Below are 14,269 nucleotides of genomic sequence, written 5' to 3' on the forward strand. Positions count from 1 at the left end.
AGACTTCAATGGGAAGCCATTGGAGCTGACAGAGGACTGGACTTATGTGAGAATAATGACCAGACCCTGACAGCATCCTGGCAGCTCTACTTTGCACAATCTGAAGTATCCAGACCGTGGGCAGCCCCACATATAGCGCGTTACAGTAGTCCAAGCGGGAGGTAACCAGTGCGTGTGTCACTGTTGCCAGGCAGTTCTGCTCCAGATAAGGACGCAGCTGATGGATCAGCTGGAGCTGAAGGAAAGTGCTCCTTGCCACTGCCATCACTTGGGCTTCCAGGGACAGTTCTGGATTCTAGAGCACTCCTAAGCTGCAGACCCTGTCCTTTAGAGGGAGTGCAACCCCGTCTAGGGCAGGGCCCAGGTCACTTACCCAGAAACTCGGCTTGGGTCCTGTTTACCTAAAGGAGCGCTTACGTCCATACGTGCCCTCCCGCCCCCTGAGATCAGTGGCAGAGGCCCTTCTCCTGGAGCCCTCCGTGAAGGACATTAGGAGGGTGAGTACCTGGAGGAGGGCTTCCTCTGTGGTGGTGCCCAATCTATGGAATGCGCTCCCCAGAGAGGTCTGCCTGGCGCCGTCGTTATTTGCTTTTCGGTGCCAGGCCAAGACCTTTTTATTTAAACATCATTTTAATTGTTAATATTATTTATTGATTTTATATGTTAAGCCAGGACGTCTCCAATTATATTGTTTTATACTGTTTAATTGTGCATTTATTTATTGCTGTTTATTTATTGTTTATTGTTGTGAGTTGCCCCGAGGCTTCGGCAAATGGGGCGGCATGGAAGCTTGCTAAACAAATAAATAAATAAATAAAACTCGAAATCACCTACCAACAGGACCTCCATCTTCTCTGGATTGGGCTTCAGTTTATTGGCCCTCATCCAGCCCATTACCTCGGCCAGGCACTGGTTTAGGACACCCACTGCCTCACCTGGATTAGTTTAAAAGGAGAGGTAGAATTGGTTGCCATCAGCATACTGATGACTCCACAGCCCAAACCTCCTGAAGACCTCTCCCAGTGGTTTCGTGTAGATATTATATAGCAAAATGGAGCCCTGTGGTACTCCATCGCAGAGTTGCCATGGCACAGAGCCAAAGTCCCCCAGCACCACCTTAAAGGAGTAGTAGACTATCTGGATTTTTCATTCCAATTGACTAGAAAATACAGAATTTACTGACAGTTGAATATCTGCCATGTCTCTTCACTAAAATCAATTAAAAGGAATGGGGATAATGGACACAAATGAAATAATTACTATAAATAATTATTATACGTATTATTTTCATAGTATTTAGAGTTTACTAGACATACATTCAGAGGATATATAAACTGCGAAAAAGACTTGGGAAAATAGTAACCGGAATTTCATCTATATAATCAGAAACCACCAAATAAATAAATCGAATGATTATTCCTCAAAGTGTTCATTAAACTAAACAACAGCGTCTGTATAAAGCTATGTTATATTGGATGAATTTGTATTTTCTATTTATATTGGATAGCTGCTTGTTAAATGTTTTACAGAAAAAAAAACCCAATTATACATCCATTGCATTATGTTGCTTTTTTTCTCTAAAGATTTAGTAAGCAGCTATACTGGATATAAAAATGTAATTTGAGAAAGCAATTGTGGCTGTCCAAAAAGGGGAAATATAATAGTATACAGTTTATTAGTGGACCCTTGCCATCTTTATTTCTGAAAGGCAAAAATAGAAGATAGTCACCAAGTTATTCCATGTTTTGAGGGGAAAAAACTCCAATCTAGATTCTAGATTCACAATGACAGATGGAGGTTGCATTGTGTATAACCAGAATACCAATAGTAATCTAACACATGATATTGCTGCTTAAAATATTTTCTTTTACTTGTCTTTTTAGACTTTCTGGCTTATTCCAAGATTTAGAAAATTATTGTGAAACAAAAAGGAAGTGCTATATTTTAAAAGCACACAAATACGGAATTTAATAGTAATTTGAAACCAGCGCTAAAATTATGAAAAATTATATGGAAATTTAGTTAGCAATCTTACTTTCTGTAAGGAGAAATACCTGAATCTCAGTCACCAGAGAGCCTATGCATTTGTTTCCATTTGGAAGGTAATTTTATAATGGTCCATCTAAATCTATGCAATTCCTTTCTCCTTGATTTCTATATTTGGATAATGGGAGATTATGGAAAATAAAGCTCAGATGGATAGTTTCTTTGGAAACTTTATTTAAGTAGAAACAGATGGGGCACAACAATAACCCCTTCTTTTTAGAGTTTCCATTATTCTATTTCTCTTGAAAATTATCCTGAGATTTCAGACATAAAGCACACTATGATTATTATTTATTTATTTATATTTAAAACTTTTCTATACTGTTATTTATTCTAGAGAATCTCCTTATTAATTCAGCAAAACAGTGACATTAAAACCTCTGAAGTGCCAGTAAAACAGTTAAAATATAATCTAACAATTTAAAAGTGGGCAAATAAGAAGGTTTTGTCCTGGTAATGGAATGAATAGAGCATCCATGCAAGGCACAGCTCTCTTTAGATTAGTGTAACTGTTGATTAATAATGAAGAACTGTATAAATGTGTCAAATAAATAAATAGTTAAACCGTAAGCACATTGTGCAGGCCACCTGTAAAAAATGATGAAAATAAGCAGAACATAATAAAAGGTTTGTTCAGTGTCTGATAGAATTAAGCATATTACACAATAATTTCTGGCACAGAATAAAATAGAAGTAAACTCTTACTCAATGCTACATTGTTCTTAAATGAAGCATGGTCAAACCTGTCCTATGCTCTTTTCATTTTCCAGACACAGAGCACAAAAATAATATATCATGAAACGAAGTGTTAATTTCTTTATGGGTTTAAATTTACACAGTTCGTTTATAACTTACCTTGCTGAAAAAACTGCTATAACAGTTAGCTGGAAATGTTATTCTGAAATGTCAACTGCTTAGTTTTAGTTTCTCAGTCCTTGACTATTGCTTTCTTCTTCTAGCTCCGCTGAAATGCTTTATAATGTGGTGGGATAATTTATTACCCACCTGGTTATTTGGGATGAGAGGCAAGAACCCTCATGAAACCAAGTATGTAGGAACACCTGTTTCTTGCACACCAAAGCCTATTCTTTAACAATATTTCCCAGAGTCAGAAAAACAAATATGGACCTAGGAGACGTGGATCTTCTGATCTCATAAGTATCACAGCCCCATTAAAACAGTTGTAGTCAAAAGGAAAAAAATAAAATAAAATGTATTTGGTGGGATGTAAATACACTGAATACATAAATAGTTGTATGGATGGGAAAGAGGTGCATAGGACTCAAGGTATAGGATGTGGAGCGGCAAAACCATTGGTAGAAGAAAGGAACACAGGAAGGGTAGAGGGCAAGCTCCCAGCCACTTTTTGCAAGTTTTCAACATGCTGAAATGCATGCATTGCTATGTTTTTAAAAGGTTGAAAAATCAGAACGTATCATTTTACAGTCTACCTTTTTTCACTTGCTTTTTTCCTAGCAGCATTCATTTGGAGTATGTTGAGGATGGCCCGACTTACCCGAGGACTGCAGCTCTAAAGGATGACACCATCTTATCTCCGGCACTGGCCAGAGACCTAAAGCCATTGGGAGCCTATGTCCCCTGCTTTACAGGAAGAACATCAGGACACAGGGGAAACATGCTTGTCCCTACCTATTGGCCAGTAAAGGAGCAAATGTAGGGAGCTTATTTCTTTCCTCTCATCCAGAAAGCACACTTGACTCCAACTGCCAGTTATCCTGGGACTGCAGAGCTTAAAGTAGGAATATCCTGGCCACTGTCACAAGGCAGGAGACACAGGGCTACAGAGAGAATGAATTCTTCCTCACAGGAAGAACAATTGTGGAAGAACAATAAATAATACGAATAAGACTGTATTTCAACCAGTGAAGGAAGAATTGCTCCACTGTTCTTTTCTCCCAATTTCTTTTGTGGTTGTTCTATTGAAATATATAGATATAGAATATAGAATAGAAATATGTGTGTGACTAAGGCTAAGATAGTCATTTTTTTAGAATAAGGAACTCATTTACTAGAAAGAAGCAATAAAAAGGTAGTGTTTTCAATTGCTGTTGATCACTATTAAAATAACTATTTCAAAATGTGCTTTTCAGTGGGTAAATCATTCCCATAAGTTATTGTTTTCTGCATTTTCAGATATGGAATTGGAAGAAGGAAATGTAGAATCCCAGCAAACTTCTGGCCGCAATTCAGGTAAGCTGAAAATGATTTGGCAAATGAAATGAAATCATTAGCTGTTCAATATGAATAGCCTAACTTATGAAACAGGGAGCTGAACTGCATCTTCTACAAGCCTACTCAACTGTGTGTCCAGATTTGTTTATGGATTTATGGGCCTTCACTCTAATGCAACCAGAGGGCACCTGGTAAGTCCAGCAAAGAAATAACAAGTATCCTGTTGCTGCTGCTGTGTGCCATCAAATAGTCTCCAACGTATGGCAATCCTATGAATGAAATCTCTCCAAAATGTCCTGTCCATGACAGCTCTAGTCAGCTCTCCCATGTTAACAATTAGTTAACAAAGGCATTTTGTAATCAACAAAATACTTACACTTCTGTATTTTACAATATATTCCAAAATAGGTGCTCCTCCATCATCTTGTTTTGTTATGCTAAGTTTAAAGCTTTTCCCACTTCCTGGCTGACCATGAATAGATGGTGGACTTGGTTCTCCTAAAATGCAAGGCAAGAAGAAATACACAATAATTTTATGCTGTGTGCCCATTATTTTTACTGCTGGAAGTTGCTTTCAATCAAAATAGCAAAATTATGCCTTGCCTTCCTATGCTGGATTTAAGCACCATTTACTTGTAAATGGATATAAATGAAATAATAATATTTATATATAAGCTAGTGTTTGAAATAGGTTTATTTATATTAAAAACAATATTTTAGGTCATGCTTTAGTAACATATATTTCACAAGGCTGTCTGGATTAGGAAAAGAACTCTCAAGTTACAATCTACTGAAACTATGAAGGAGAAAGCCTAGTGTACGGAGAAGAAAATAATTTCAGGATACATATTTCTCCTCCTGGCTGGCTGAAAAGGAGACATTCCCACTTCTATGAATAGTAAAGCACACATCCACCTCCATCCAAAACCCCTGTCTTACAAGTCACCAAGCTCAGTTTATCCAATTCATTTTACATATACTTAAAATACTTTTTCTCAAGTTCCCAAAGCAAAACACATTCACACACTCATATCTGCTACAGCAGGTAAGTGTCCTGAACAGGAGACTGTAAAGGGCAGGAGAATGGCATTTTGTTTGTGCCAGCTGCCACACAGCTAAACCATTTGTGCTCTTAACAAGGAATGAATGTGTTCATTGACTTGAGTGGAAAGATATGCAACCAGAAATGCCCTGTTGTTACTGTCTATGTACATTCAAGGGCCTCCAGTGGTATTCATTTCTGTCCCCTTCTCCAGGGTTTTTGTGATTTAAGCCAGCAGAGAAACTGCATTTACCTGCAATGAACATTAACTATACTAATGCCTAGGGCCAGAGAAAAGATACAGAGTTTAGAAGTTAAGCTGGCAATTTGCTAAGTGGCTGTAAAACTGTCACTGTCATTCTTACTTATTGTTACCAAGCAGATGCTCCCGAAGTTCCTGCCTTTTTATATTCACCCTGTCGAAGAGGAGACATACTTCTATCATTATCTTACTTGGAAATGTAAAATTCAGGTCTGTTCTGTCCTATGGCTCTTCCCAGCTACTATGAGGAGAAAGGATAACAAGTGAAAACAAAGGTTTCACATTTTACAGGTTTTGCATTTAACATTCACATTCTTTAAAGAAGGTGGTGGGATAGTACGAATAAGTGAACTCACAGCAGATGAACCACCACACTGTCACTAGTTTGCAACACAATTACTTTCCCTTCTCAACAAAATAGGCTTTGGAAGGAACAGATGATTTAGGGCTGCTTGGGAGAGTCATAGAGAGCTGTTAGAAACCTATCTGACAGAAGCAAAGGCTGGGAATGACAGATGATTCCTTGCATGTGTTCAGGCTTTTTCTCCAGCACAGGGAGCTGCTTTAAAACCCTCTGCACTACTTTCCTGTTTAGACTAGCACTGCTGCGCAGGATTGCTCATCAGAAAAAGTTCTTTCCTAATGTTCAGATGCCTAAACATTCTGTCACAAACAGAGGTGTGTGAAGAATTTGTTTATACCTCTTGTAATCAAACCACCCATCTGAATGCAACCTAAGGTCAAAATCTATACATTTCTGAACTTGCAATACCATTTGTAAACAAAAGAAAATTCATTTGAAAATGACATGAAAACACTTTTAAATGTACATTTCAAAAATGCTCACAACTGTTATGTACATTTTGAAAAATGTGCCTGTATATAGACACAATTTTTGTATGAAGAGAGGAAAGCAAAGTTTATAATCAGATATAAACATGAGTTAGAATCAGAATTCAGAGACCCTTGATGAGCTTGGGTTTCCCTGATTCATACATCTCTAATCACAAGCTATGATCCTTACCAGTTACATAATTATGAAAATAACTGCATGCATTCAGATAAGTTAAAATACTAGATTTGGCTGTTTGTAATTAATTATAGAGAGATTTTAGCAATCATGGACATATGCCTGATGATGAGTGAACTCTTCCCAACATAAATTGTAAATTGCTTGCTAGGTTCCAAATCTCAAATGCAAGCTCTCCATTAATCCAAGTTCTCATTTTTGCATATATTAACTTGAACATAAGGACAGGGGGAAAAGAAGAAGGGGACGGCAGAGGATGAGGTGGCTAGATGGAGTCACTGAGGCAGTTGGTTTGAGCTTAGGTGGACTCCAGGTGATGGTAGAGGACAGGAAGGCCTGGAGGAGTGTTGTCCATGCGGTCTCTTTGCCTGTTAGTTGCCTAGTCATCGAGGGAGCATCATTCCTATCCTGATCTCATCCTTCTTGAAACATCATATATTTCCTTCTTATTGCAGGTGTAGTGCTTTAAGAGACAGCAACTCATGCAGGCAACACTCCCTGGGAATCACCTGGATGAGATGCACATGGGCAGTATGGTCGAAAGACCATTCCAGGATATGTCTATTGGGCTGAAACATATTATTTGAAGAAACATGTCCTGCTACAAGAGGGAACATAGGTTTTTTCAAATTCAGGTACTTGTGATTAACGTTGAGTTAAATAACGAGGTTTGTTGGACAGCCATCCAAGTTCAGGAAACCTAGATGTCTTACAAACAAAGCTGATTTGATTTACAAGCCACAAGTCACCACTATTGTCACAAATACTACTCATTTTTTGAAATAATCATAGTACCTATACTGTAATAAATTAATCAGATTACATTTCTTCATTCATGAGATTAAAGTTATATTTCAGTTAATATTGAGCAACTACATTAATAAGGAATGAGTATTAAGATCCAATAGGTAATACCTAATTGAGGTAATACCTCAATAGATACTGTATAAAATAACCTGGGAAGTCCTAACTGCACAATTGCTCCAAACTTGGAAAAAATGCAACATCTGTGATGCATGCAGTCCATCATCATGAAAAAGCTACTCTGAACTGACTATTTCTGGTGTACACCATGTGTAAAAGCAAGTGCACATGGTTCATGAGAAAAAATATTCACTGAAAAGATTATCTAGTTATGTCCGAAATTTATTGTTCCATATTTTTACTTTTTACCATTTCATGGTAAGGTAGCTGTAACAGGCACTAAAATGAGCATCCTTTAAAAGTATTTATAAGTTCTGATACATGTAGAATTATCTAAAGTATTGTCCAAAGTGGAACTAATTTCTTAAACTTGTATTTAAAAATACAAGAATCAAATTTTATAATTAGGGATGGGCGTGAGTAATATACTATCTTCCAAATGTTTGAGTACAGAATAGATCTCTTCAGACCAGCAAGGTGGGGGAAGTTCAATGATAATGTAAGAGGAAAACTGAGCAGTTGCTTTGGGCTGTAATATCCCTTCCTTCTCATGCCTGAAGCCCACTGGCAAAAGGTACAGGAGTGTCATCAGCAAAACAACAAACAAATCACCAAACTGAAAATCTAAAGGGCTTTCCCCTGCTACAGACACACACACACACACACACACACACACACAAAAGAGCCATTGGATTACTTACGAACTGGTAAAGTCTGGAATATCTCTATTTTGCTGTATTCTCCTTGTCCTTTTCCATTTACAGCAGCAACCTTGATTTCGTATGTTGTGTTTGGTTCCAAATTGTTGAGAATAACCATTGCTAAAAGAAAAAGAAAAATCTTATTTAAAAGCATAAACTGGCTAAATAGCCTGCCTAATCTTCACATGCTGAGGGTGAGACCCTCCTTACCATCCCATGGCCTACTGAGATTCAGTTGGTTGCTGTGCAGAAGGCATTCTCCACTGGGACACCCTCTGATCAATAATCTCCCCATTGAGAGCAGGATTGCTCCTACTGTGGTGTGCTTCTGCCGGCTGCATGCATGGGCAGCTCTGTGATGGTTAGCATTTTTTACTTCAGAAAGACTTCATAGTGTGTTCTTCTTGTGTTGGTACTATTGTTATTATTACCATTATTGCCATCACTGCTGTTGTTTAATTATAGTCTTCCTTTTTCCCACTTCATTTCCTACTTTTGCAATGAAGTCAAGCAGGTAGCATAGCTCTCATCTCCAGTTGATCCTCACAACAATCCTGCGAGGTAGATGAGGCTGTCAGTGCCTCGCCCAAAGTTACCCAGTGAGCCTCCTGGCCAAGGGGTGCCTGGAACTCAGATTTCCCAAGTCAACAGTATATCACTCTAACCACTGCCCTGCACTGGCTTTTACTACTGACTTATTATATTTAATGATGCATTCTAGTTTATCGTGCTTTTATGCTGTGAGCTATTGACTTTTTTATTATTCAGAAAGGCTGCACAAGTATTCACATCACTTCCCTGTATCCCACTCAAAATAAATCCCATTTGGAATAACTGCACCTTACTCTAAGTTACAGAACTGTAGACTTCACCAACAGGTGAATTTAGGTCAAATTCAATGTCATACAGATGTATTTACACATATGGAATATTCTCCCCTTCTCCTCCCTGCATGGAGACTGAAGGAGGAAAAGGAAATTGGACTGTTCCCAGTTTACTGGTGGAAGCTTCTCCATCAGTTGGTATTTAATTATAGCCCTTTGTACATTTCTTGTGCAAGAAAGTTCCCAAAGAAGCAAAATCAATGATGTTGGGAGTTAATAATGAAAAAAAAGAAAAAATATAGAAGAATAAATGTGATAGAGACTGTGTTTTGTTAGTTTTACACACACAGAGATGCTGTAAAAATAAAAAAGCACGAACAAAAAAATAAAAGAGCAGGAAATTATCTTAATATTGCCTCCATTAGTATTTCAGTATTTATGAAATGTGCAGCTGTGCTGGAAACTTGTGTATGTCTATATTTAATATTGAAATATGTTAATATAAATTTGGTTTTTAGAACACAGAATAGCAAACAGGGAGAAAATTTCCTGGCCTATTTCAATTCACTAACTAGACTAGCTATACTTCAAAAATGTTTTAAAGGAAAGTAACTTACCAATCAAATTCCTTCCAAAGCTATTCATAATCACCCAACTATTTTCTGTCCTATAAATTAATATCTATGGAGGTTTTATTTGTGTAAATATGACTAGTAGCCTGTAAAGCTGTTTTGGAACAGTTTCACTGGCAGCCACTCCAATTTTAGCCTTTTGAAGCACATTCAGTGTGCTTCTAAAGTCCTATATAACTCTGAAACAGATCTGAAAGACTGCATTTTCCCATATTTATTTGCATATAGTTTTTGAGGTTTTCTGAGAAAGCCTATCCTTTCTCACCACCATTCTTATTGCCCTATATTCAGGTGTGGAACTGCTTGTCAAGACTGGTTCCATCTGTTATCCCTCCACTGGAAGGCAAATAGCAAACATGCCTGTAATCTGCTGCTAAAGGGGTGTTATTGTCTTGCATGACATCTATTTAATTGAAGGAATGTATTAATAGTGCTTTTGTTTGTTTAGGTTATATTTTAATTAGGCTTTTATTTTAATATTGTCCTTAAATTGTTGCGGCAATGCATTGGCCGTCATTTCTGGGGGGAAATGAACTTTAACCAATAAAGCTTTAGACTGAACCCACAAGTGAGTCAGTAGTGTAATAATTTGAGATATAAATTTCTTTTCTTCTATGTGGTACTTGAAAGTACTCTGTCATTCTTGCAGTAATACATAAAAATAATAATTTCATTTTGAATTGTAAAATGTGACTTCTTTTCCATTTTTTATTAATACTTATTCCAGGGTATGAAATTCTTAGTTTGGTAGTGTTGGTTATTTCATTATACTTTTAATATGGCAATTACTCAAAATACCAAAGATGATACAGAGACATGCCAAGGAGAATAGTATAATATCTCAATCTAAATTGTTGCTGATATAACTCACACTCCAGGCTTAAGGCTGCCTGCGTCCACCTGAAACAATAAACCATGGTCAGCAGCCATTTGCAACTCAACAACGAATTGGCTTTTCTTTCTAGGTTGGTCACAGTTAACAACTGTGGTTTGTTCACACAGCCAAATTTAGAAAACATAAGATCCCACATTTCAATAATAATTCATAGTTCAACAAAACTTTATTGGGTTATCATGTTGTTTAAGCCAAAAAATAATCTTCACAGCTATATACCGAATGAGGATAGCAATGGTACCCTTTTTCTTCGGTGTTACTCTTCATAGGGGCTAGCATTAGGTCTTTCAGGATTAGGGTTAGAGTTAAGGAACCAGGCTAGGAAAACAGTGGTCACACAGCCTATCACAGGATTTGGAACAAATCCAAATAGGTAAAAATAATAATAAGTCAACAGGAATGCAGTGTTCACTAAGTTTTTTTTAATGTCTTGACATTAAAAGGAACTATTCCAGTCTTTTGAGGTTGGGTTGAAGGGCCAGCTTAAAGTTAGGGTTATGATAACAAAGGTCCCTGTTCAAAATAGGAGCATGGAACTCATCCAGATAGTAAAATTGTAGTAAAATTGAGGGATCAAAAGAAACCCAGTGTGTGCTGATGTTCTGCAAAGCTTGCAGAGCACAGGGATATATCAGTACTTTAAGGGGTAAGGTTAAGAGCCATATTAGGGATATGGTTTGAAAAACGTAGGTCCATATCCTTGTCTAGGAGAATGAAAATCATTCAGATGGTATAGAGGAATGAGAGTCAATTAAAACCCTGTGTGGGCTGTCCTTCAACTATATATTGTAATTCAAAGGATTAGGGGTGAAGGCCCAGCAGGGGTTAGAGTTAGGTAAGCATATGGCCCAAAGCAGGCTCAGCAGCCTGGAACTAATGCAGATTGAGTAGAAAATCGGACTGGTCAGCACAAACATGGGTAAGTGCTACACAGAATTGAAATTGGCTGTGTCAGCCTATTAAGGTTAGGAGTCAGAGCCAGGTTAAAGGTAGGGTTAGGGTAAAATAGCTCCCTCTGCACATATTGAATCACTCCAGATGAGAAAGATAAAATGAGCACTCAGGTGAACCCTGGCATGAGCAGCTGTTTTCCAAAATCCTACAATTCCCAGAGAAATTCTACCTTTTTTAGGTGTGCTGCAGTCCCCCGAAATTGCAGGGATTGCATTCCTAGAGCATCCGTGAATTGTGAAAAACCACGAATTTTGTGCCGGTGATGTGCACCGGCCACCAAGGCAGTGCAGGCAGGGGGTGCGGGCTGGGCCAGGGGGCATGGGTGTGCGCGCGTGGTGAGGCAGGAGTAGGGGTGCACACACGTAGAAATCGTTTTCTCCGAGCGAGTCCAAACCAATTTCCTTGCAAGGAGATTGGTTTGGACTCACTCAGAGAAAACAATCTCCTTGTGAGCAAGCCACCACATGGAAAATTTTGCCAAAGACTGAAGCTGTGAGTGCTGAACCGTGACTTCACAGTGGCATACTGTACAGGTTAAAAGACATTTTAGGGATTGGGTTAGGAAAGCATGGGCTAAACCATCCAAATGTGGCTTGTGGTAAGAGCCAGGTCAGAGTTATGTTTAGGAAAACGTAGCCCTCTATGCTCACCTTGGGCTCTGGAACTAGTTAGAAAGACTGAACAGTCATCAGAAACTATGTATTTTATGCTATTTCCATTGTTCTACAGTACACATTTGTGAAATTTATCACATTGACCTTACACTTAAGAAACACCTTTAGGGTTAGTGTTTGGAAAACATAGGTCTGAATGTTTATCTCGGTCTTGGAGCAAGTCCAGATGAGTTAGACAAACTGAGTGGTCAAAAGGAACTGACAATTTGAAAGTCATAGGGTTAGGGTTTTTATATACTTGCAAGGTACATCCTATTAAGATAAGTGTAGGAGCCAGCTTGGAAAACATAAGGCCCTGGACATGCCTAAGGACCTTGGCCTAGCTGAGATAGGTCAGAGAAACTGAACACAAAGATCCAAATGCTCAAAAAGCTTTTGCATAGTTTGCATATCCTATTAGCAATGTTAGGGTTCAATATCTATTTTCCTAACCTGAACCCTCATCTGGCTTGTACACTTACCCTAATAGGATAATTGAGCCTGTATTCATTGCAGGGCTATGGGAATTCCATCAAATGCTCAGTTCCTGTTGACTGCTCAGTTTCTTGAACCATTTGGAGTAGTTCCAGGGCCCATGACAACCATAAGAGAAATATTTTCCTATCCCAAACCCTAAACTATCCTATTGGGATTCAAGGCAAGAGCCAGGTTATGGTTAGGGTTTTGGAAAAGAGAGTTTTCTGGATCTATTTAGGAACTGAAACTATTCCAGATGGCTTAGAGCAAGAGCAGATGGCTTAGAGCAAGAACAGACTGCATAATACCTTTCTAATGCTCTCATAGTGCACGTGAGCTAAACCAGTGTAGTGGTAACAGCCTCTCTAAGGGCCTGGAAGTAGTCAAGTAGGGTTAAAGTGAGAAAGTATATGGTCAACTTGAGTGGAGTGTTTGATAGCATTTTAACTGTCTTGCAATGCATATCGACTAAACCATCCTATTAGGGTTATGGGTAAGAATTAGGTTAGGGTTTTGAGAAAATAGGTGCCTGTGCTTGTTTAGGAACCTGGAACCATTCCAGATGGATTCAAGAAACAGAACCTGCAGCAGGACCAACTTATGGACCATGTTCCCATTTTCTTGTAATGCATATGGGCTAATTCAGCATATAGAGTTGGGGTAAGAGCCAGGTTAGGATTAGGAATCCAGTGTGTGCTGTTTTTCTCTACAGTGTTGAAATGTACATTGGTTTTCATTCTGAAAATTATCAAATACTGTCACCAGAGCTCTTTTAAACTTTTAGTTGCTTAAGCCCTTGTGAATCTTGCTATAGCTACTCCTTAGAGTAACTGTACTACTCCTGAGAGTAATTGTACAAGCTGAACTTTAGCTACATTCTCTCCTTATATACAGTTTGGAACATAGTTTATGCCAGCAGAATGTCATTTGTACTATTAGAATGATGGCGTTTCATACTGCCCAAATAAAACAACCTGTAAGGCAACATTTATTCTAACTTGTAAAAAAGTCAGCTGCCAGCCATGTTCTTTTTTTAAAGATTAAAAAACTGGAATGCAAATCAGAATTTTCTCTGTTGCTGTTACTGAAATTTCTTCAAAGTTGTTATACTGACTTGATTTTTATCCAGGAATTGTCTCCATGACCTAATTTCATCTGTGTGTAATAGCCAAATAATTCATAAATGTTGAATCAAACATCTAGATATAAACGCTACAACAAGCTGAATTCCAATTTGCCTTTTGCCACAAAGATTTTTCAATTGGTGTCCTGCTAAATGGCAATACATAAATGGTAACCTGTTAAAGTATTAGATTGTGTCATTTTTTTAAAAAAACAAGACATTCTGAAATGAAGCAACAGCATTTAAAAGTGGAGATGATGCAATCTAATTCAATTCTGTAAGAAGTAACACATCTAATATTCCATAATTGTACAGACAAGCTTCTTTTAGATAAGGGGGGTATGTCTGTCCCTTCTTCCCCCAGACAGAGTGTCCATCCCTATTTTAGACATAGCCAGCAAAGTGCCGAAAAAAGGCAACAAAACAACCTCTGTTGCAGCTCAAATGAATTTCTGACCTTTCTTTGAGTTAGGCATCTTTTTATGCTACTCTTTCTTTCTAGTTCCCATTTCC

The 14,269-nt window shown here is 38.1% G+C and overlaps 1 protein-coding gene across 1 annotated transcript in view; it reads right to left on the bottom strand.

Moving 5' to 3' along the window:
• NCAM2 (neural cell adhesion molecule 2) overlaps positions 1 to 14,269 on the bottom strand; it is a 269,390-nt gene that overhangs the window by 50,900 nt on the left and 204,221 nt on the right. The window contains 2 exon segments of the mRNA XM_044441751.1: positions 4,616 to 4,737; positions 8,199 to 8,318. Of these exon segments, the coding sequence (XP_044297686.1) occupies positions 4,616 to 4,737; positions 8,199 to 8,318 (242 nt within the window).

This window comes from Varanus komodoensis, unplaced genomic scaffold (assembly GCF_004798865.1).
Source record: "Varanus komodoensis strain SLA01 unplaced genomic scaffold, ASM479886v1 scaffold4, whole genome shotgun sequence".
Lineage (NCBI taxonomy): Eukaryota > Metazoa > Chordata > Lepidosauria > Squamata > Varanidae > Varanus > Varanus komodoensis.